Below are 24,584 nucleotides of genomic sequence, written 5' to 3' on the forward strand. Positions count from 1 at the left end.
TTTGGAGAAGTTAGCTAACCTACAATAAGTGTTGCCTGTGCATAAATCCCGCACTCAGATCGTTATAAATGGTTTAAATTTATGGTTCTTTCAAAAACCCTGCATGCTGCAGCAAAGCCCTGAACAGTTTGCAGTTTTTACCCATTTTTCACTGAGATAAATAAGCAACAAACATTCTAAAAGAAGCTGTAAAATACATAACAATGAAAAAAGGTAAAGGTATTTCTTTCCAGATTGAGGCTAAATAATATCTGAAAAAGGCGTTGTAACCCCCAATTTTCTAAGTGAATTTCAATATCCCTTGCTAATTGCTTTTTCCGCACAGTCAGTAACTGCGCAAAATTAGCTTCTCTGGTGAGCTCTGTTCTTAAGAAACTCGACTTTTCTGACCACACCGAAATGAGCAGAAAGTATGCCCAGTAACAAATTGAGGCACTATCACCCGTTTCCCCATTACGCTAGTTTTTTCGGAGTCTCCCGAGAGTCGACTTAGCCTCTGGGCACGGGATCTTGTCCTTAAGTTCTGAATCTTTGAACTTTTTAGGTCCGCCAAAAATTATAAAAAACCAAACGTCTACATGGAACGTGATCACTGGAGATACTCTCACTATTGAATGTCATGCAAATGGAAGGCCTGGTCCACGATATGAATGGACGAATGGAGACGGTACAGTCATTAGCACTCAAACAACTCTCCGTTTCGATGAGGTGAATGGTAGTCATGGAGGGATTTATACGTGTAATGCAACAAACAGACTGGGTTTTGATAGTTTCACTATCACAGTTCAAGTGAAAAGTACATGTAAGTATCCACCATCTATCTCCTTATACATGTCACTCCTTTAGAGTGTCATTCACCAGTGGATAAAATACGTAAATTATACTATAATTTGAAGTCATGACAATTGCCTTCACACAGCAACCTCTACAAATCCAACGGCTGCACCATCTACCACATCAGTGCCACCGGGAAATAAGGGGAGAAGAACTTCGTCAGGTTGGTTTTACTTTTCTCTAGGCATGGGTTAGGTACTCATTCAAATGGAATCTAATTAACTCTTATAAACAAAATGATATTAAACTTTTGGAATAGAGCGTAAATTTCAACTGAAGCAAAAGTGGAAATAGCAATTTAGTATTAAAGAAATAATTTGAATGTGATGATCGCATTTTTGCGTCTTAATTTCCCGCGCGCCACCATTTTGGTTTTATGACATCATGCGGTTTCCGCTATTGTGAGATAGCAACGGTACTGAATTGATATCTATTGTAATACTAAACTCGGTTGTTATCAAGATAAGGATTGGACGCCATAGTTTGAACGAAGATAAACTATCAGACTCAAAAGCATAAATTACAGTTCATGGAAATGAAGCGTCCATTTTATATTTTCAACAGTCAAGCAACAAACCTACTTTTTCATCCTTCTGATGAAGAGCTCATAATATTGCAAACAGAAGTTTTTGTCTAAAGAAAAATAGAAGCAATACATAAAAAGGCAACCACAGGACATTACTATTTAGCAGCTCTTAAACAAAGGTCGTGTGATGCATAAGCCCTCCATTTACAGACTCGTAAGTTGCACATATCGCACTTCACTATTCCAACAAAGAACGGAAAGGCCTGAACATTGGGATCACCGAGTAAAACGAAAATTTCACCATTCTATGTGTTACTTGCTACATAAAACAAATTATGCATATTTTTTAAATAAATTTTAGACAATACCAAAGTGCATATTTTGATTGGCGTTGCACTGGGAGGATTTCTGGTTATCGCTGTTGCTTCTGCATTTGCGGTGTGGTGCTGGCGGAAGGACAACAAGGGTGAGTAGTGACAGCTTGTAACTTTTCACTTCTGAGTCCTGTATAGGATGTAACATTTCTTGCTTGTGCCATCATTTTTATACCAAACTAAGTACGTTTTATTTACTTGATTACCGCCAGGCTTAACAGACTCATCATTGCCAGCCTCTAGCTAGGCTCTTTATATTACTGATCTCATAGTAAGCAGCCCATGCGTCACATATTGTCATATAGTAAACAAAGAGCCTCTTTACGAGCGTTTTCCGTTTGACAGAACTGGCCGAGCAGACAGATCAATTTGTAGACCACATTAAACAATTTTATCATAGTAATTCGACGATCTTCAAAATAAAGCCGGCGGACCATCTTCGGAGTGACTATTTCATAGCACCATCCCTTCAAAATGGCGCATTCAATTTACAGACTGGCCGGTCGCCAGTTCTGGCAAAAGGAAAGGACACTACGACTCTCCCTTTAACCTAACTTAAAGGGCATTTGACACTCTTCTGCGCATGTGCGGCGATTTGATTTCTGATCCGACGGAACAGTTTTCAAAGTAGGCATCTGCGAGGAAAATCTTTTTTCAATCCACCTTGTGAGGCTTGTAGAAGTGAAAATAACGATATCGAGGAACTGTTTGGTCATTTGTGAGGGATTGAAATCGCATATTTTGTATTTTTATGTGAACATCGTCGAGAAAATCGATGTCCTCGAGAGGAGGTATTCGAACCGGCTCTGGACGAAAGCTCTTGTCGCCTCGTAACGGCGCCTTGTTTCAAAAGAAAAGAAGAAAAAAAACGAAGAGAAGATGGGAGGACGAGCATCGGAAATTTTATGTTGCTGCCGATGCACACACCAGTTGGAAGAAATTAAAGTGTATGTGCTTGTATTCCACGAAACTCTTGGTTATGCAAATTTTCAATAAACGGAGGATGAACAAAATATTCCATCGACGAACTAAGCTCGGAAATTTCACATTTGGCCGCCTTCGCAGCGAAAGAAAGACAAAATATTTTCCCTCACCTTTACCTCTTCATCGTCTACACTGTCTACAATATTACTTGCCATTATAAAACATAAATATCTTACAAATACAAAAGGTTAAAAGTCAAACAAAGAGGTTTTAGAACGCACGTGAAAACTTCAGACTGCCTGCGTTTAGCGCTGCCGCGCAGTGGTGATTATTACGATTTCCTATTGGTTAAAAAAAATTGTTGTCAATCAAGATCGCACATGCGCGTTATCGTGACAAAGGCCCTTTAACATTGGTCAGTAGGTTTGACTCGGTTTCATTCGATAATCGCAAGTCTTCCTTGATTATTTTAGTACAATTATATTGTGAAAATGTGAGAAAGAAAGAAAGGAAAAGAAAACGAACAAACCAAACCATAAGCGAAAAGACGACATCAACGATAAAACTTCAAAATTCGTATTCTACAATATTGTGTTTGTCATTTGTTAACTTTTTCTTTTTACCTTTTCCCCTTAACTGCTGAACGGATTTGCCTCTTCCCACATTAATTCGTAACTCCGAAGAGGAAAAACGAGAACAGTAAGTAGCATTGTTTAATATTTATGTTGTTGTACGTGTGCACGGGGAGTTCAAAAATTCTGCTACACCGCCAGGGATGAAAGTTCACGCAATTTTATTCGGTCTGCGAGATGTTTGCAACATGCCAGAACTGAATGGCGTCTAATTTTGCATTTCATGCCCACAAAGGTGTGAATTAAAGGAGGAGCTTAAACGTTTTGAGTGGAACTTCTTGCTTAACAAGCAAATATTTTCATTTCAGTCGAAATGACCAAGATCGGAAAGGAGGTGGAGATTGTCATCTATATGTTGACATGGAAGGCTTTCAAAACACTTGCCCACGAGTTGACAGGTCGAAGAAACCTAAGAAGGTATGCCATTGAAAGACACTGTAAAAGTCAAATAATCGATGTTACTCTATAGTTGAATAAGCATCACAAGACGAAAGTACCATTGAATAATAAACTTCGTTTGAATGATCGCATTTTAGGATTCTATCTGCAGAAAATACAATTTACAGCAAATTTAATGTTGATGCTATTTTTTTTACGCCGATTTCACATACGCGCAAGATGAGGGAGTCTTTGTGGCTCGTACTGTGTGAATTAACAGAACCTAAGGATCGTGATATCAAAACCTTTCAAGAGTCAACGAGATGTATATTTTCTTTTCTATTACATTACAAGTCAAAAACTTTGTCTAGTGTGTGAAAACATTTCGTGTATATAGTTGTGAAAAATCTGTTGAGCCATCCGTCCAGAATATCACTTACAAATGATAAAACTGATGTTTGTAAAAGGTTACCAGCTTTTGACGAACTACCCCCAAAAAAAAGTCGGGTTAGGACAAGCATCACATCTGATTACAGTATAAGTGACTCAGCCCGCCACGAGTCTCTCTTATTAGTTGGAACCTTCAACGCGTGAGCAAAAATTCACCAGCTTTTCACTCCCACTGAATAGTCACTCGGGCACAAACTTTCATTTACCGTACGCGTGCTTGTGGCATGTTTGGTTCTACATTTTGTAACTCTGTCTTCTATTATTTAACAGAAACCCAAGCCTGGTGAGGTGAATTATGCTGACTTGGCAAATTTCCAGAGGTCTCACTTGTCATTAATACCCTCCCCTTCTCACGCGCCTCCTCCAATTAAAAAGCCCCCTCCTTACGCCAAGACAGAGTATGCTGCCATTACGCATGTTATCAGGGGAGTTGCCGCTGACTCAAAGATTCCAGCTACAAACACAGCTGGAAGCATTGCTGGAAACATAGATCCTACAATGTAGTTTGACGGCGACAAGTTCAACCTCGTTCGCAGGGTGTCCCCTCTCTCGCTCCCTGGGACGTGAAGAGGAGAGACCCTGGGAACGAGGTTTGCGACAAGTTTGGATAAATTTTCTTCTAACTTTTGTAAGACGAAAGACTAAAGAAATATATAGTTGACTTCTGAGAAGCCAAAATAATCAGAATGATTCATCCATGAAAGAATAGATTGGGTAAACAAGGGTTAGCTCATGGGTTACCTGGTCTCACAAAAAAATGATTCTGTTTGAACCACAGCTATTTGGTTAGTTGCAAACCGTAGAAATCGTTGTAAAAGCGCATTAGTCCAGCTCCTGATTATCATTCGTCGCCCACAAAAAACACTTATACTGATGTCAATCAATAACGGCTGCTACAGTAAGCATCCGCTTGCTCTGATCGGCGCCCTAATCGATAGCCATTAAGTAAATAAAACCCTTCTGGTTATTAAAGCGGAAGATAATGCTCGAGGCTGAAAGATTGTGTTAGGAAATGAAACCTTTTAGGTCGATAAATGAATCTTCCAGAGCAACTGTGAATTCTTTTAGTAGTGTTTCTGTCAAGGAACTATTGACTGATAGTTGCCCTACGCAAATTTGATGTTTTTAAAAACAAATATTAGCCCAAGAAGCGAGGCTTTGAGGGCTTATTCGCTAGTTTTAAGTACATCAGATTTCCAAGGGGCAACTATTCGGACCAATGGTCCCGAAATAGAAACACTCTCTCACTTGTTCACCACTAAATTGTCTTCTTACACCGGTCATTGAAACTGGTATTTTGAATTTTCAATACAGTTTTTAGGGAAAAAAAGGTTGGAATAAAAATGACCAATGAATACAGCAAAGGGTGAAAAAATTATAGTGAAAGCAAACTGTTTGTTTACGAACTGGAAGATTTATAACTGAAAGTTTTTTGGGGGGTAGACGAGTACTTAAAAGGATGGACACTCGCATCACGGGGTAAATTTAGTAGTGAAATTTTGACAACCGACATTGCAGCAAGCCGGAAGGCATTTCATTGATTTATCTATTTTATAACCCTCAGGACCCAGTTGTTTAAAGCCCGATTAAGGTAATCGTAGATTAACGGGAACTTTGATTTCAAAATCGTTTTAAAAGAGCGAGATGGGGGGCAGCGTGGTCGAGTGGTTAGAGTGCCGGACTTGAAATCCGGTGGTCCCGGGTTCAAGTCCCGCTCTGACCGCTAGCTGGAGTTGTTTCTCGGTAGCCCCGAGTTCAACTTCTCGGACGCGCTTGTAAATAGCCAGTTGGTCTGCCTCCTGCCAGTTGGGATTTTTAACCATGTTATTTTCAATATATGTTGTTTCTTTACGAGGTTTAATGCTCGGCCCCACTGCCGAGGGTAAATAAAGGTTATTATTATTATTATTATTATTATTATTATTATTATTATTATTATTATTATTATTATTATTATAGATGAAACCTCGATTAACTCTTGATCGTGGATTTGTGTTCATCGGCTTTTGAACAACGAGGCCCAGATTAATTTCTGAAGCACACGCTTTATTGTGGAAAAGATAAAACAGCCAGTGATAGTCAAAGCATGCAATAATTGCCTGTAAATAAATACAATATAACCAGTTTTCTAGATCTTATTATACAGTCAGATTAGATGAAAATAGTTAAGACCTAGAAATCTGACTTTCTTTCTTTGTTTTAATTTTTTTTAATAATAATATAATCTTTATTAACATATACCAAGCAGCTGAAATTGTTATTTACAAGTTAAAAGTTGAGAAAAGAACCATCAAAACCTTTTTTTAATTTTTAATTTTCTCGTCGAAAAAATTGGACGTCGGATATCCAATCAGACAACTGTTCTTGTCTCATAACCGTCGTCAGTTAGTTAGAAATAACAGCTCAGATCCCATAAGAAAAGTCTCTTATCGTAATTAGGTTCGAAGCACCTTGGAAATTGAAAATGGAGATGGCCTCTTATTCTACGAAACCGCACCCTACATGAACTGGTAGCCATATGCATGAGCTAATGCATGACTGGATTTCGTTGAATAATTGTTAATTACTTAGTAAAAATATTTGCTGAGATATGGGATATGAAAAAAATATTAATGGCTCTCGGATCATGTGGTACATGAATTGTAGTTACCTTGCCATAAGCAATGGAAAAAAACAGTGAGTGCCATGACTTTCGGCGCGCCCATGATGTAACAAATAATACGGTATGATCTGCAATAATTCAGTCAGAAAAGTCTTTCTCAATTTAAAGTGCCGTTAAGTTCATCAGCAGACATGTCATGCTGTATATCACCAGTATCAAGTCCTTGAAGGAGGACATTGCTGCTATGGGATGCCAAGAACAAATATTTAATTCAGGGCGGAGCGCAAGGCTCAAAAATAGTTCTGTAAGCATTGAGCTTATCACTGCGACTTCAAGTGCTTTACTGACAGATTGTAATTACTTTTGCAGAAGAAAAATAAAATTAAAAAAAAAAATTGCCGAGAATAAAAAGTTACTTGTAAGAATAATAATACAATGGTAGCACTATTTCTCGGTATTTGACTGGTTTCTACATATTCATTCCTTCGAACGTTTCTCTTCTTTTCGATACCCTAAGAAGGTCCTTAGAAAAAAATAGCACCTTAGTGAAGTGGTCTTTCAGTTTTGTAAGTCGACGAATCTAGTTTTTGCACTAAAAAAATTAGAGTAAAAACAGATTTAGTTTAATTTCAAAACAGGAATTATAATTATAAAATCAACCTTTAAATGATCCCTTTACCTCTTATAACTAACACCAAATGGGGCTTGAAATGACTCCAATTCTCAAATACTTGACTAATGAAGCACCATTGTTTCTAAATATAATAAGGACACTACTCCAGTAACTCTCTAAATAAGGGTATCTCAACATCCTTCGTGGAGCTGTTTTGTTTGAATGTTTTTTGTAAAGCATTTTAAACTTTGCTAGCTATTTTGAGCTGTATAAAACTTTTAAGAAACGCCTTTCAATCAGAGAAATAAATGCCTTGGTTGATTTTTAATTCCAGGTTAGCGTTAACCGGCTTTCGAGCAAATAGTCCTTGATCACAAACAAGAGACTGCTTACAGAGGCTTACAGTGGGCTTACCCGTGTACATGTTTGATACATTAATAAAGCCTCCTTGTAACAAGACCACTGTAGAACGGTTGTAGCTAAAATGAATACTACAAAAGAAGGTTAGACACGTTATATTGTTTACATAATGACATCTGCAAATGGTTACCAATTTAATGAATTTTGGTTACACCTGTTACCAAGGAGCCTCCGAATACGTTTTGTTGCCGTCGCGCCGGAGGAATAACCGACGTGCCTGGGCATCTGACCTCCGCCCAACTTTACAGGCACGTCCGCGATATTTAAATTCCCGGGGTATCATATGCCGGCACAGAATCCCAGAAAGTATCGCAGCTATGTACGCAGGTACGTCGGCCTCAAATTAGAATCATTCTTATTCCTGTCCTCATGGATGCATTTTCTGAAGGGAGCCGTCGACACAATTGTTTTCAGACCATTTTTCTGGTCCACGCGAGAACAATAGGAATACAAAAACGGCAAAATCAACAGAAGCTTTCAAAAGAAGAAGAACGCACTCCTTATACAGACGGGAGTCGTGATTGTATGGGACAACATTGAATAAATGGTTCTTGAGACGCGTCTCTGGCTTCTCCCGCATATTTTGGGGCGGATGACATCATCACCAACTTGGCATATGACAGAGACCCTAAGATCGAGATCATCGAACGCATTCCCTGATCTGTGATTATTACTGGATTATAAGAATACTTCTAAGCAACCACGGCAACGCCATATAATATGAACCAGCCCTACAATATCAGAACTTGTGGGAACGGCATTTTAAGTTAAGACAGGGAAGAAAAAAGATTACTGTCATGTGCTCGTGTTTTCCAAAAAACCTTGAATTTGGTCCTTTTACGTTGTTATTTCACCTTAGTAGCTGCTTTACTCTCCATCGATAGTGATCTACGGTTAAGTATGAACTTTGGGTCGGTCAATACGGAAATTTATGGTTAACGTAGACGCCCAGTCAAGTTTGACTCGCGTGGGAGAAACAGTCGTCTATATCCAAACCAACGGTTTCTTTTTTCTTCCATAAAAGCCGATCCTTATACATCAAAACAAAATAAACAATTTAATTCTGCATCATAGAGATGAGGTTGATTAAACGAAGATTAAGATTTAGTTCAACTCTCTAAGTGGAGTAACAATTTTTAGCTTAAATCACCCACAGTTAGCTCCAAATCAGGGGATGAATTGAGTACAATTCCCAAATGCCTTATACGCCGATAACTTGAGACAAGGTGGGGACTCATACGGTGTGGCTAAATTTAGGAATCGGCTTTGTTGAACTCTCAGGTGGCTGTCCATTAGTGGAAGTCCAGTCAAACCAAAATATTGTTCTCAAAGAACTCTAAGGGATTTCCTTGTTTAATGCGCAGTACATCTACTTCTAAAAAGACGATTTTCAGGTATGTAAAATTAAATTGCGTTAAATTACTCGGGGCGAAGCCACCAAACCAAGGATTGCCCCTCACGTTTAGCAGTAGTGGTAATAATTATGTGGGAATTGGTAATTTAAATTCACACATTTGGTTTATGTATTTTGTAATAGAGTTCTGTTGAGTTTGAAAAGAGAATGGTAAGATGGACTTTACCCTTGGCCAACAGGGAAATCATTATAGAGTTGACCTGAGAGGGAAGACGCTTCTATCTAAAGAAAATTTTTACATTTCTCTGTTCATGAAAACCATGGAGCTAAAACAGTGACTTAGGTGCTTAAGGTATCTTTTAGAGAGGTATGGTAACCCATCGGACCATTCCTTGTAACTACGTATTGGGGGTATTAAGGAAAAGTTACTTGTTTGTGAATTTGTACCTTCTAGGGGTGAAAATGAATTTCATCCATTCCACAAAACCAGATTCTGGTACCTCGCTCTAAGGGTTGCCTTTCAAAATCTCTGACTTGTACCCCAGGTCAATTTCTATGGAAGTTTAAAACTCTCACACAAGCAAATTGATTTTTCATAGATCTCCGTACCCATTTCTACTAAAGTTTGAGTGGCGATTTTAAAGCTAGGAGAATGCACGTTTTCAGGAACAAACGGAGAGTGTGATCCTTCAAGTTTAGTTTTATGTCGTAAGACTAGCGTGTGAGGCAAGATGAATTACGTACAGTCGAATCTCGATTTTTCGAAACTCCTGATTCTTCGAATCAAAAGTTGTTTTCCTTGGATTTGCTTCAGTCAGCGTTTTACCTCCTACTTTTTAAACTCCCGATCTTTCGAATCAAATTTAATTTCTCCAGGAGGTTTTCAAAAAATCTAGATTCCATTATATTTGAAGGTGTAGAATGTAGTAATATGTTGAAATTTACAAAATGAAGTATATTCATCTTCATTTTTGTGACCTCACCAGTCGTCCAGTTTGCTTTTTTGAGTCACTTTCAATGCGGTATACGTAATTTCTGAGCAGAATTTGTTCAGCTGATTAATAGCTTTCCATATGAAACGTGCCTAACAGACGGAGTAGGGATAGCTTAATCGAAAATGAAACCAAATAAACTTTTCTAATCTTTATTTTTTTATTATTGTGTTGCTGTCAGAGTAAATTTTGGTTGTGACTTAATTTACAGTAACCTTGGCAGTGTTCCTGTTATTCTTGTCATGTAAGCTTATTTTAGGAGTTTTCCTGTTTTTCTGAGGAATATAATTACCAGGGGTGCTGTACGGGCAGGTTTGCTACTCCTTGGCCAAGGCTTTCTTGAAGGTTAATGTTAGGAAAGATACTTGACCATTTTGTCATTCGTATCGCAGTTATTTCCAGTAGCCCTAGTTGTACTGTTACAATTGCTTTTCAACTGCGTTCTGACGGTGGCTTAAATGCCTTGTTGTAGCTTTTTAACATTTGAAATACTGTCCAGTTTTCTTACAAAGAATAATCCTTTGATTGAAAAAAGAGACAAAAATGCATTTAATAAACAAGCCGGAACATAACAGAAGGTATTGTATTGTATAAGTTAATTGTTTGGTATAATTTTCTTGTGCTATATTATATGGTTTTGTATATTTGTTTTCCTTTTCCTGCTTTTGAAAGTCTTGATATATTTATCTTTTTGCTCCCATTCGATTCGATTAGCCTCGCTACTTTCGGGTGGGAACCGTACTGAACTTCCACTTTCTGCTAATACTATTATAAATGGTGAATGATAAATGAAATGACATTGCGCTAAGGTTAGTTTGACTGATTTCTAATTTCATTTTTCCATCGCCTCTCGGTCAGTGGGAAATGTCTGGTCCATGCACTTAAAATTCAAAATATCTTTTTGAGCCTCAGAATAGGGGCAGCTTCGATGAGTGATAAACAGTGCTATTTTGAAAGTCAATTTTCCGCTCTTAAATAAGGCTAAATAAGGGCCTAAATAGCCTGATCTCAAGGGAAAAATGCACTGGTGAGCTAAAATGCGTCCCAGAGTGAGCTGATTTCTAATTTCATTTTTCCATCGCCTCTCGGTCAGTGGGAAATTTCTGGTCCATGCACTTAAAATTCAAAATATCTTTTTGAGCCTCAGAATAGGGGCAGCTTCGATGAGTGATAAACAGTGCTATTTTGAAAGCCAATTTTCCGCTCTTAAATAAGGCTAAATAAGGGCCTAAATAGCCTGATCTCAAGGGAAAAATGCACTGGTGAGCTAAAATGCGTCCCAGAGTGAGCTGAAATGATCTTTGATAGCTCCATTTTGCCTCACATTGTGACGAAAATAATTGACCTTGGGGGGGTTCAACCCCCTTTAGGCCAACCGGGCGAAATTGGCACTTTGGATCTGAAACAGACCTTTTAAATCTACAGTGTATGTATTTTAGTTCAATTATCCTTTTACAGGGTGTAAAAAAAAAAAAGTTACCTTCGTTTTATTTTTCTCTCGTTACGTTCTTTCGCTTTTGGCTGTCCCACCACGGCTACCAGGTCCAGCCAGGGGGTTTTGGGTATATGGCATCTTAAATGTTTTTTGGGCATTCGGTATTTTTTCGGATAAATATGGGTATAAAGTATTTTTTTTTTCCTGAATTCCTAAGTATTTGGTGTTACCAACATATAAAGGTATATTGGTATCACCGGGTAACGAAATAGGGTATATTGGTGTAGCCGCTGCTAATTACACTCAGCTCTCTCTACTTTATCACTTTATTTGATATCTTCACCATTGCAAACTCATCCCGACGGTAAACAAATCCGTACCAGAACGGTTCTTGAAATACAAAGATTAGATAAAAGATGTTAAAAATAATACTACAAGTAACGACATGGAATAAGCAACTGAGAAACAATAGAAAACGAACGACTAACACAAGAACGTACCTTATCGGTGATTCTACAGAAAATTAACCAAGACGGGAAGAACGGCGAGACACAACTATACAATACTGAAAATGATGCGCACACTGAAAGCTTATGCAAAGAAAACTGGTTTAAAAAGGGTAAAAGGAGTGACAGAAAGGCTATTTACATACATAATGATCTATAAAGGTGTGGGGGCGAAAGGTATGAAAGATGTAACACACACAAATAAAACAAAAGTAGGTGAAAATTAGCCGCGCAGAAAAATAAAATAAAAAGCTATAACTTGCTGTAACAATTGGTATCCCACTACCCCTACTACTCTTTCACATTCCATCTGTCAATTTTCGTCAGTGCATTAAATGTTTAAATACTGTTTTGTTGATGATACAGATATTCTCTTTGTTGGTTTGTCCTTTTAGATCAACTATGAAGTTAATACCCTATTTGGCTACACTACTGCTTAGAGTGATTTATTTTGGCCACAGAGGAGGTAAGTACAGAACAAAATTCACGTCACGTTGATCACAAGCTTGTCTCTGTTTTTGACGAGATATCAGAGACCGTAAGTAAATTCAACGGTAACGCTAATTAGCTAACACGTCACTTGCAAATACAAAATCACCTTGTCATTGTTCGAATTGTTCATCTTGTGCAATGATGTCACAACTATCCGGGAACTAAATTGGTAGAAATGGCCTTCAAGTTAAGAAAGACCCCACAAGTTATTGCTTTAAAACCCATCGTGTTCAGTTAAATAAACATTATGCATAATATGGTATCGTAAATTTACCATAGTGTGCTCGCATTCTCCACAAAACTTTCTATTTGGTTAATTCACGTTGCTGTTTAAAATGCTCCTAACCCTTCAATTTGTTTTCTTCTGGTATATTTCCATATCTTTCAAAAACTCATTTTCGAAAAAAAATTTGAGAAATATTGAATCCTTTTTTTTTACGAGCGCTAGAAGCGAAGGCAGTCTTGTCGATATATTCACCGATCGTTCGCATTAGTCCCCCACTCGGCCAAATGTGTCCAAATATGGAGCGTGACGTAAGAAAAGGACATCGTGCAAAAAATATCCGAAGATTCGCGGTAATGCTTCAATTGTAAACAGAGAAAATGGTTGAAAAATGTTTGGGTTTTGGATGCAGCAACTCTCGAAATGTAGAGAAAGGAATCAGCATGCATAAGATTCCTTCTAAATCCTTCTAATACCCTTTTCTTACGTCAGAGCTAAGAAAGTGTCAAATATCTGACGCTTCTCATTGGCTCGTTCCTAATAAGCCCATGAGACAAAAATTTGTCTAGCGGGACTTAAAGTGCGCAAAAATTTAAAAATTTCAGTAACTTTTAGCGCTCGCAAAACAAAAAAGGCTTTAATATTTCTAAAAGCATTTTCGAAAATGAGTTCTTCACAGATATGGAAATCTACCAAAAGAAAACAAATTGAAGGGTTAAAGGCACTTTAACCAGGTACGATCGCGACAAAAAGACGTACTACTGACGTATAACGCATGTCCAGCGCAATTGTTTTGCTCATTACACCTTAAGTTTATGAACATCCACGTTGCCATTGCCGTGTAAGCTGCTTTTTAAAGGTCTTTTGAAGGGTTGCCACTAACTTCTGTACGCCAAACCCGTTACTTAATCAAGAAATATAGTCATCCTTTATATATTCACCATTAGTGTGTATATTTATTATGTTCGTGGGGTTCTGTAGTTAGTAAGCCAACATTAACCAAATTATGTAGAAATTTCAGTAACTATGTGACTTCAATAAATTAAAGGTGCAATATACATACATCTGTTAGAGTACAATCTGCATACACCAACGGATGGAGGAGTGTTTGTTCCCAATAACATATCTGGTTCAATGAAGCCTGTCACAGAAAAGAATATGGATTTTTCGTTCTAGGATGAGCGGGTTTACAAAATTATTCAAAAAAATTCTTTCATCCAATTATTTTTCCTTACCATTTCTCCACTTGCCAAGGATCTCTGAGGCACAATGCGGAATAGGTTTAAAAAGTATTTACACGGAATTATTACTTAATACGTACCGCTGCAGCAAGAACTGAGCTATATACCATTTAGGTGCATTGTGCGTTTTTTAACAGTTAGCTTATTCTCAAAGGATATGAACGATGTACGGCGAATGTGTCGAGGAGACTACGTTCTGAACCTGACCAAGTTTTTCTAACACCCTGCACTGTCGTTTAAATTTGGGCATTGGGGTTAATTTGAAAGAAGAATATAGCTAACAGAGAGGGTGATTTTGACGGGTATTGCTTTAACTGCAATTTCCGGGCGGAAGGGCGGTTGCGAATACGATAAAACTATTTACGAGAAAAATGTGTTCTATACTTATTCTGTGAACTCACTTAATATTTTCGGATCAATTCAGCAATACACCCTTTTTTAAAGAACCTTTTTAATAAGAATGTCGAGGCTAAGATTAACCATTATTTTGAATAAAAGCCTAAGCCTGTGCTCATAGCCATTTTTGTCCAATCCTGGTAGTCTAGATTTTTTTGCCCAGTTAACCGAGCTCAGGCAAAAAGGCACACATGACAGCCATTATACGTGTAAGAATAGAAGGGAAAGGTATAAATAAGGCAATTGGTACAGAGATAATGCGATTGAAATCCACCTAGCTAGCTTTTAGATAGAATCGCTAACTTTATAACAATAATCGGTTCTAAAGAAGGTGGGAGCGACTAAGGTGCACAAGAGAACAGCCATTCTTTTCCACTTCAGCAACCTTAATAACAGTTCATAATTTATATAGCCACCATTTTCAAAGTAACTGGCCATGTCGTTGTCCTACACTAACGCTCACTCTAAACTGCCAGTTTTATTTCTTATTCCTGTTTTTCTCAGTTCAGATAAAAAAAAAAAAAGAAAAAGTGGTCACGCTTTCAATGACTGCTGGAAAAACTATGGCTGTTGCATTGATGCTGTTAAGAAAACAATTTACACGTACCCTGTTCCATTGAGAAAAAAAAAACACCTTAAATCCCAGGCCAAAGCCAGAAGATTCTCTCACTTCCCCTATATTTCCTAGATTCTCCACATGATTGTTAAGTGAGATTACTTGATAGCTAACAATTAAACATTTTCTTACAGATGCCATATTTATGTGGACTGGCCCTCTTCCCGCTTGGAACCAAAAGGTTTCTAATACAGATAACATTCAAACCGCTGTCATGAGAGTACTTATTGGAAGTAATAATGTTCATTTGAGATGGAATTACAATTTGTTGGATGGACAAAGTATCCGGTATACCAAGTTTCGCATTTATCATGGAATCAAACAGCCAAACGCTATCGGGGATGTATTGAACGGAGACGTCAAAATATTCGACCGAAATAACTACAGAGACCGGTTCAGCATCGACAGCACCAATGAATTTGCCACTTTGACAATAAAAACTGTGACGGAAAGAGAAAATACTACGTTTCAGTGCGAGATATCAATTGAAGGAATGGAATGGGCCTACAACATACGGCTTAAGGTTACAGGTATAAACAGGTTTAGTTGGCTGATTTTAATGATCTAATGTACTTTCATTATAATATTTTACACACAACAGGGGAACATAGCATGTTATTGCGTGCACCGGGTATATAAAGGAAAGATGTAATAGTGTAATTTGGTCATTTTTATGAGTTGTTGTATCTCGCAGCGGAAAATGAAGCTTTCTGGTAGATTGAAAAAGCACTTAGTATAATGCCCTCTGTTGTAAAATGTGATCGCGCCTCATTTTTGCTACCCAATAGGGTTTAACGTTTTCCATGTTACGCTATTTAGGATTATTTCGTTTTAACATGTAACCCAATTCCCTTTCCAAAAACCAATTTCGATATATTAAAATTCTAGTTTGGCTACGAGGCTTATGGGAATACAACAAAGAATTAATTATTCATCTTTGAACAATGTAGCCAAGCTATGGTTTTAATTTATCGAAATTGGTTTATTCTGCTAAATTTGAAATCGTGCGTGAGAATATGCAACCTAAACGCCAATAGCAAATGTGGTATTTCAAAGTGAATGGAAACGGTAAATCTTGGCCAGTTTTAATTTCCTCAAACTAACCTCTTCAGTGTAACAGAACCCCCAACTTCGTCATTTCGATTGCATCGTTATAAAAAAAGTTAGAAATGTTTATTATTTGATAAAACTTGTGCCTCTTTCTGTTATAATTATCACTTTGCAGCTCCACCAAAAATCACTTCCATCTCTGACAGCAGGACAGTGAATAAGGGTGATGTATTGTCACTTAAATGTACAGCTGATGGTTATCCAGCACCGAACATCACCTGGACAAGACTTTCTGACAACAGTATCGTCACTATGCCTTTGAACATCAGTGCTGAACAGGATGAAGGAGGCTACAGATGTACTGCTGATAATGGTTTTGGTGGTCCTGCTAGAAGAGATGTTTTCATTACTCTTCCAAGTAAGTTCATGTTTTTTCTGTGTTCTTTTTTATACATTTATTTATTTATAGAGCAATTTTGAACTAGTCAGTTAGCTTTGATTTCACATTTGCATGATTTAAGAGGCACTATCATTCGTTTCCCAATTACAATAATTTTCCCCAAGTCTTCCTAGTGTCGACTTAGCCTCTGTTCATAGGGATGCTGTTTTTAAGTTATGAATCTTTGAACTTTTCAGGTCCTCCAGAAATTATAAACTCCCAGACGTCTACATGGAACGTTATCGCTGGAGATACTCTCACTATTGAATGTCATGCAAATGGAAGGCCTACTCTGCGATATGAATGGACGAATGCAGACGGTACAGTCATTAGCACTCAAAAAACTCTCCGTTTAGAAGAGGTGAATGGTAATCATGCGGGGATTTATAAGTGTACTGCAACAAACAGCCTGGGTTCTTCCAGTTTCAAAATCACAGTTCAAGTGAAACGTACAAGTAAGTAACCACCATCAATCTCCTTATTAATGTCACTCCTTGAGACTGTCATTCACCAGTGGATAAGAACGTAAATTATGCCTTAATTTGAAGTCATGATCATTGCCTTCACACAGCAACCTCCACAAAACCAACTGCTGCACCATCTACCACATCTGTGCCACCGGGAAATAAGGAAAGAAGAACTTCGTCAGGTTGGTTTTACAGTTCACTGAACATGACGTTGACATTAAAATGGAATCTAATTCACTCTTGAAACAAATTTATATTAAATATTTGAAAGAGTGTAAACGTCAAAGCTTAGTTTCAAGAGTGGAACTAACAATTTAGTATTCTACAAAATAATTGAGTATGATGATCGCATTTTTGCGTCTAAATTTCCCGCGCTCTACCATTTTGGTTTTTATGGCACCATACGCGTACGATTTTCTACATTTTGAGATAAATGGTAAAAAAGGACGGTACTGAATTGAGATATATTATAAATCCAAACTCAGTTGTTATTAAGATAAGGATCGGAGGCCATAGTTTGAAACGAAGTTAAATTATCAGACTCAAAAGCATAAATTACAGTTCATGGAAGTGAAGCGTCCATTTTATATTTTCAACAACCAAGTAACAAACCTACTTTTTCATCCTTCTGATTAAAAGCTCATAACGTTGCAAACAGAGGTTTTTGTCTAAAGAAAAATAGAAGCAATACACAATAAGTCAACCAGAGGACATTACTATTTAGCAGCACTTAAACAAAGGGCGTGTAATGCATAAGCCCTCCACTACAGACCCATTAGTTGCACATATCGCACTTCACTATTCTAACAAAGAACGGAAAGGCCTGAACATTGGGATCACCAAGTAAAACCAAAATTTCACCATTCTATGTGTTACTTGCTTTTTAAAATACATTTTAGACAATACCAAAGTGCATATTTTGATTGGCGTTGCACTGCCGGAGGATTTCTGGTTATCGCTGTTGCTTCTGCATTTGCGGTGTGGTGCTGGCGAAAGGACAACAAGGGTGAGTAGTGACAGCTTATAACTTTGCACTTCTGAGTCCTGTATAGGATTTAACATTTCTTGCCTGTGCCATCATTTTTATGCCAAACTAAGTACGTTTCATTAACTTGATTACTGCCAGGCTTAACAGACTGATCATTGCCAGCCTCTAGCTAGGCTCTTTATATTACTGATCTCATAGTAAGAAGCCCAAGCGTCACATATTGTCCTATAGTAAACGAAGAGCCTCTTTACGAGCGTTTTCCGTTTAACAGAACTGGCCGAGCAGACAGGTCAATTTGTAAGCCACATTAAACAATTTTATCAAAGTAATTCGACGATCTTCAAAATAACGCCGGCGAACCATCTTCGGAGTGACTATTTTATAGCAACATCCTTTCAAAATGGCGCATTCAATTTACAGACTGGCTGGTCGCCAGTTCTGACAAAAGGAAAGGACACTACGACACTCCCTTTAACCCAACTTAACCTTGGTCAGTAGGTTTGACGCTGCTTCATTCGATAATCGCAAGTCTTCCTTGATTATTTTAGTACAATTATATTGTGAAAATGTGAGAAAAGAAAGAAAGGAAAATAAAACGAACAAACCAAACCATCAGCGAAAAGACGACATCAACGATAAAACTTCAAAATTCTTATTCTACAATATTGTCTTTGTCATTTGTTAACTTTTTCTTTTTACCTTTTCCCTTAACTGCTGAACGGATTTGCCTCTGCCCACATTAATTCGTAACTCTGAAGAGGAAAAACGAGAAGAGTAAGTAGAACTGTTTAATATTTATGTTGTTGTACGTGTGCACGGGGATTTCAAAAATTCTGCTACATTGCTAGGGATGAAAGTCCACGCAATTTTATTCGGTCTGCGAGATGCTTGCAACTTGCCAGAACTGAACGGCGACTAAAATTTGCATTTCACACCCACAAAGGTGTGAATTAAAGGAGGAGCTTGAACTTCCAGAGTGCAACTTTTTGCTTAACAAGCGAATATTTTCGTTGCAGTCGAAATGACCAAGATCGGAAAGGAGGTGGAGATTGTCATCTATATGTTGACATGGAAGGCTTTCAAAACACTTGCCCACGAGTTGACAGGTCGAAAAAACCTAAGAAGGTATGACATTGAAAGACTCTGTTAAAGTCAAATAATCGATTTTTTTCCTATAGTTTAACAAGACGCATATGTGCGTGAACTTAGCTTCTTTCCTGGTATATCCAGCTGTAAACGCCAGAAAGTTGACATCATGATAAAATCTCAGTTGTCATTTGTCAATTGTTTAACAGCTCAAGCATAGTACAAGCAAGTATATTGTTAGCAATGCATATTCCTGTTCTAAATTTTACCGTCTGTCCGTTTTTTACGCCCGGTCTGTAGTCTGCGTTTTACACTGACCGATTAAGTAATAAATTTTAGAATCTAATAAAGGTAAAATCCGACTTTTCAACCTATGTGTGCATCTATCTGGCCAACAGGATTTAGCAAAGTGGGCAGGGATATCTTGTGTGGGCTTCATCCCCCCCCCCCCCCCCCCCTTGCAAAAGTTTTTGTTTTTTGAAATAAGGGAATTCTGATTGAAATTGGTGTTTCGTGGAAATTTCTGTATGTCAGTATCTTTCACCCAGTCGAAGAAATTTGTCCTCGCGTCACATAGACGAAATTTGATCCGTCTCCAGTGCATGCGATTGTTTACGCAAGATTACGCAGTAAGAAATAGAGAGAAAAACAGACAGAATGCTTTCCTAAAGGAAAAATTTATTCAGAAAAGTCGAAGCGAATTTATCAACCCGTGCGTGGCACGTTTTTCAAATTTTCGCTAAAACTGTTCAGAATATAAAGAATCGGTCAATTAGAATAGTATTTCAATACAAATTCACGATCAAACCTGTAATTTTTCAGCCGTTGAATTCCCAGAAGTACTAAAAAATTTTGTAGAAAGTCCGTGGCCTGAATAAGGATTTGAAATGTCTGCGCTCCGCTAACTCGTCGCCTGGATAAAACAACAATTTGTACTCAAAGCACAGTTTCTTCGCCATTATTTCTCGGATTTCCGCTATCGAAACTGTTGAGTATTCCTAAGTAGTTCTTCTTTGGATATATCATTTGGAAAAGTTGTGTTTTCCTTCGGAAAACGCGAAAATCGTCGACTAAAAAATGGCCGACCCATGCAAACCCATGCAGCGACAAGATTACCTGCGCATGCGTTTTAAGGCCCAGACGGCGATTTGTGACTGAATGAGGAAAACAACAAAAAAAAAACAAACAAAAAAAAAACAAAAACCGAAGGGCAATTTTCAACTTGGTCTCCCTTTGGGAAGCCCAAGTAATAAGCACCACGAGACGAAAGTACCATTAAATAATAACCTTCGTTTGAATGGTCGCATTTTAAGATTCTATCTACAGAAAATACAATTGACGGCAAATTTTATGGTGCGACTGAAAAAACACACGGCTCCAGTAGTTTTCACAGTAATTTTAATCTTTTACGCCGATTCCACGTAGGCGCGAGATGAAGGAGTCTTTGTGGCTCGTACTGTGTGATTTAACAGAACCTAAGGATCGTGATATCAATACCTTTCAAGAGTCAACGAGATGTATATTTTTTTCTATAGGTGGTTTTCACCTCACACATCGTCACGCAAGTGAAAAAATAAAATCCTCAACCATTCAATAGATAAAGTCAATAAAATTGATATGTTGTAGAAAAGTGATACATAAACAACGTGTGAAAGCCATAGGGCTGTGCAATATCCCCTAATCGAGTTATTCGAGAAAATGTACCACGGAAAATTACAGAGTTTAGTATGGGGCGCCATGTTGGTGCCCCGTCTGATGGGCACCAACATGGCGACCGGAAACCAGCAAAAACATCTGGAGTTTACCTTGGCTATTTCAAAGCCTTTCTTCTCTCTGCTGAACTTTCACACATTGACATTAACGCTTCTATTACATGTTAGCTGATCAGACCTAGAAAAAACACGAGGCGAATCGATGTCTTCGTGTACGTGACATGTTTAGAGCAGCAATTCTTCTGTCACGCACTGCGAAAAAATCTAAAATTCAAACTGCTCTATTTTCAAATCAAAGAATGCTATCCTGCTGAAAACAAGCAAGCCGATGGAAATTTAGATTTTCTTATATGTGATGAAGATAAAAACCCAAAATTGTGTTTAGTTACGAATTTCAGTTTTTTATGACGTCATGTGAAAACCAAGAATTACCTTACAAGTCAAAAACTTTGTCTAGTGTGTGAAAACATTTCGTGTATATAGTTGTGAAAAATCTGTTGAGCCATCCGGCTAGGATATCACTCACAAATAATAAAACTGATGTTTGTAAAAGGTTACCAGCTTGTCACGAACTACCCAAAAAAAAAAAAAAGAGTCGGGTTAGGACAAGGATCGCATGTCATTACGATATACGTGACTCCGTTCGCCACGAGTCTCTCTTATTAGTTAGAGCATCCAACGCGTGTGCAAAAATTCACCAGCTTTTCACTCCCATTGAATAATCACTCGGGTACAAACTTCCATTTACCGTACGCGTGCTTGTGGCGTGTTTGGTTCTACATCCCTAACTCTGTCTTCTATTATTTTAACAGAAACCCAAGCCTGGTGAGGTGAATTATGCTGACTTGGCAAATTTCCAGAGGTCTCACTTGTCACTACTACCCTCCGCTTCTCACGCACCTCCTCCAATTAAAAAACCCCATCCTTACGCCAAGACCGAGTATGCTGTCATTACGCATGTTATCAGGGAAGTTACCGCTGACTCAGAGATTCCAGCTACAAACACAGTTGGAAGCATTGCTGGAAACATAGATCCTACAATGTAGTTTGACGGCGACAAGTTCAACCTAGTTTCCAGGGTCTCCCCTCTCTCGCTCCCTTGGACGTGAAGAGGACAGACCCTGGGAACGAGGTTGCCACAAGTTTGGATTAATTTTCTGTTGACTTTTGTTAGACGAAAGCTTAAAGAAATACATAGTTGACTTCTGAGAAGCCAAAATAATCAGAATGATTCATCCATGGAAGGTTAGATTGGGTAAACAAGGGTTTGCTCATGGATAACTTGGCGTAGGTCTCACAAAAAATGATTCTCTTTGAACAACAGCAATTTGGTTAGTTGGAAACCGTAGAAATCGCTGTAAAAGCTCATTAGTCTAGCTCCTGATTATCATTCGTCGCCCACAAATAGCACTTATACTGAGTCGATCAAAAACGGCTGCTACAGTAAACAACCGCTTGCTCTGATCGGCGCCTTAATCGATATCCATTAAGTAAATAAACCCCTTCAGGTTATTAAAGCGGAAGATAATGCTCGAGGCTGAAAGATTGTGTTAAGAAATCAACCTTTTAGGTCGATAAATGAATCTTCCATAGCAACTGTGAAGTCTTTCAGTAGTGTTTCTGTCAAGGAACCATTGACTGAAAGTTGCCCTACGCAAATATTAGCCCACGAAGCGAGGCTTTGAGGGCTTATTCCGGCGCTAGTTTTAAAAACATCAGATTTCCTGGAGGCAACTATTCAGACCAATGGTCCCGACTGAAATAGAAACACTCACTCACTTGTTCACCACTAAATTGTCTTCTGACAACGGACATTAAAACTGGTATTTTGAATAAGGAAAATGGTTGGAATTAAAATTACCAATGAACACAGTAAATAATGAAAAAATTATAGTGAAAGCAACCTGTTTGTTCACAAACTTGAAGATTTAGAACCAACAGTTTTTTTTTTCGTAGAAGAGTACTTAAAAGGATGGACTTATAACCCTCAGGATCCAGTTGTTTAAAGCCCAATATCCTGGATTAACGGGAACTTTGATTTCAAAATCGTTTGTAAAGAGCGAGATGAAACCTCGATTAACTCTTAATCCTGGATTTGTGTTAATCGGCTTTTGAACAACGAGGCTCAGATTAATTTCTGAAGCACACGCATTATTGTGGAAAAGATAAAATAGCCAGTGATAGTCAAAGCATGCAATAATCGCCTGTAAATAAATCCAAGATAACCAGTTTTCTAGATCTTATTATACTGTCAGATTAGATAAAATAGTTAAGACCTAGAAATCTGACTTTCTTTCTTTGTTTTGTCTCGTCGAAAAAATCGGACGTCGGATATCCAATCAGAGAACTGTTCTTGTCTCATAACAGTCGTCAGTTGGATAGAAATAATATTTCAGATCCCATAAGAAAAGTCTCCTATCGTCATGAGGTTTAAAACAGCTTTGAAATTAATTAAGTTATTGTTGTTGTTGTTGTTGTTGTTGTTGTTGTTGTTGAAATTGAAAATGGAGATGGCCTCTTATTCCACGAAACTGTACGCTACATAAACTGGTAGCCATACGCTTGAGCTAATGCATGACTGGATTTCGTTGAATAATTGTTAATTACTTGGTAAAAATATTTGCTGAGATATGGGATACGAGAACAATATTAATGGCCCTTGTATGGCCACTATACGTGAATTGTAGTTACCTTGCCATAAGAAACATGATGGGGAATACAGTGAGTGCCATGACCTTCGGCTCGCCCCTGATGTAACAAATAATACAGTCTGATCTGCAATATTTCAGTCAGAAAAGTCTCTCTCAATTTAAAGTGCCGTTAAGTTCATCAGCAGACATGTCATGCTGTATATCACTAGCATCAAGTCCTTGAAGGAGGACATTGCTGCTATAGGATGCCAAGAACAAATATTTAATTCAGGGCGGAGCGCGGGGCTCAAAAATAGTGCTGTAAGCATTGAGCTTATCACTGCGACTTCAAGTGCTGCACTGACAGATTGTAATTACTTTTGCAGAAGAAAATTAAAATTAAAAAAAAAAAAAACTTAACAAGAACAAAAAGTCAGTTGTAAGAATAATAATATAATGGTAGCACCATTTCCTGGTATTTGACTGGTTTCTACATATTCATTCCATCGAACTTCTCTCTTCCTTTTGATATCCTTACCAGGTCCTTAGGAAAAAAATAGCATCTTAATGCAGTGGTCGTTCAGTTGTGTCAGTCGACGAATCTAGTTTTTGCAATAAAAAAAATTAGGGTTAAAACAGATTTAGTTTAATTTCAAAACAGGAATTATAGTTTTAACCTTTAAATGATCCCTTCACCTCCAATAACCAACACTAAATGGGGGTTGAAATAACTCAAATTCCCAAATACTTAACTGATGAAGCAGCATTGTTTCTAAATATAATATGGGCACTCCAGTAACCCTCTAAATAAAGGTATCTCAACATCCTTCGGAAAACTGTTTTGTTTGCATGTTTTTTTGTAAAGCATTTCATAATTTGGTTGCTATTTTAAGCTGTGTAAAAGTAGCGTCAGAAGCGCTTTTCAACCAGAGAAATAAATGCCTTCGTTGATTTTTAATTCCAAGTTAGCGTTAGCCGGCTTTCGGGCAACTGTTCCTTGAGCACAAACAAGAGACTGCTTACAGAGGCTTACAGTGGGCTTACCCGTGTAAATGTTTGATACATTAATAAAGCCTCCTTGTAATAAGACCACTGTAGAACGGTTGTACCTAAAATGGATACTACAAAAGAAGGCTGGACACGTTATATTGTTTACATAATGACATGTGCAAACGGTTAGACTTTCTAGTCTTCTCGGATAAGG

At 37.9% G+C, this 24,584-nt stretch overlaps 1 protein-coding gene across 3 annotated transcripts in view; it reads left to right on the forward strand.

The window, feature by feature from the left end:
- Positions 1-21,723, forward strand: part of LOC146454096 (uncharacterized) — a 29,483-nt gene extending 7,760 nt beyond the window's left edge. Inside the window, exons 3-10 of one of the 3 annotated variants that reach the window (XM_085095861.1) lie at positions 15,143-15,538; positions 16,234-16,476; positions 16,695-16,952; positions 17,069-17,146; positions 17,864-17,970; positions 18,711-18,726; positions 18,969-19,077; positions 21,563-21,723. In XM_085095861.1, coding sequence (XP_084951987.1) covers positions 15,143-15,538; positions 16,234-16,476; positions 16,695-16,952; positions 17,069-17,146; positions 17,864-17,970; positions 18,711-18,726; positions 18,969-19,077; positions 21,563-21,584 — 1,229 coding nt within the window. In that variant the 3' untranslated portion in view covers positions 21,585-21,723. Of the gene's footprint in view, positions 1-544; positions 803-919; positions 998-1,721; positions 1,827-3,341; positions 3,358-3,598; positions 3,708-4,388; positions 4,858-15,142; positions 15,539-16,233; positions 16,477-16,694; positions 16,953-17,068; positions 17,147-17,863; positions 17,971-18,710; positions 18,727-18,968; positions 19,078-21,562 lie in introns of those variants that run through there. The other 2 variants (XM_085095862.1, XM_085095860.1) reach the window with 2 other exon arrangements.
- Positions 21,724-24,584: the final 2,861 nt, after the last annotated feature.

Source organism: Pavona decussata, unplaced genomic scaffold (genome assembly GCF_977016875.1).
Source record: "Pavona decussata unplaced genomic scaffold, jaPavDecu1.1 SCAFFOLD_315, whole genome shotgun sequence".
NCBI classification, from domain to species: domain Eukaryota; kingdom Metazoa; phylum Cnidaria; class Anthozoa; order Scleractinia; family Agariciidae; genus Pavona; species Pavona decussata.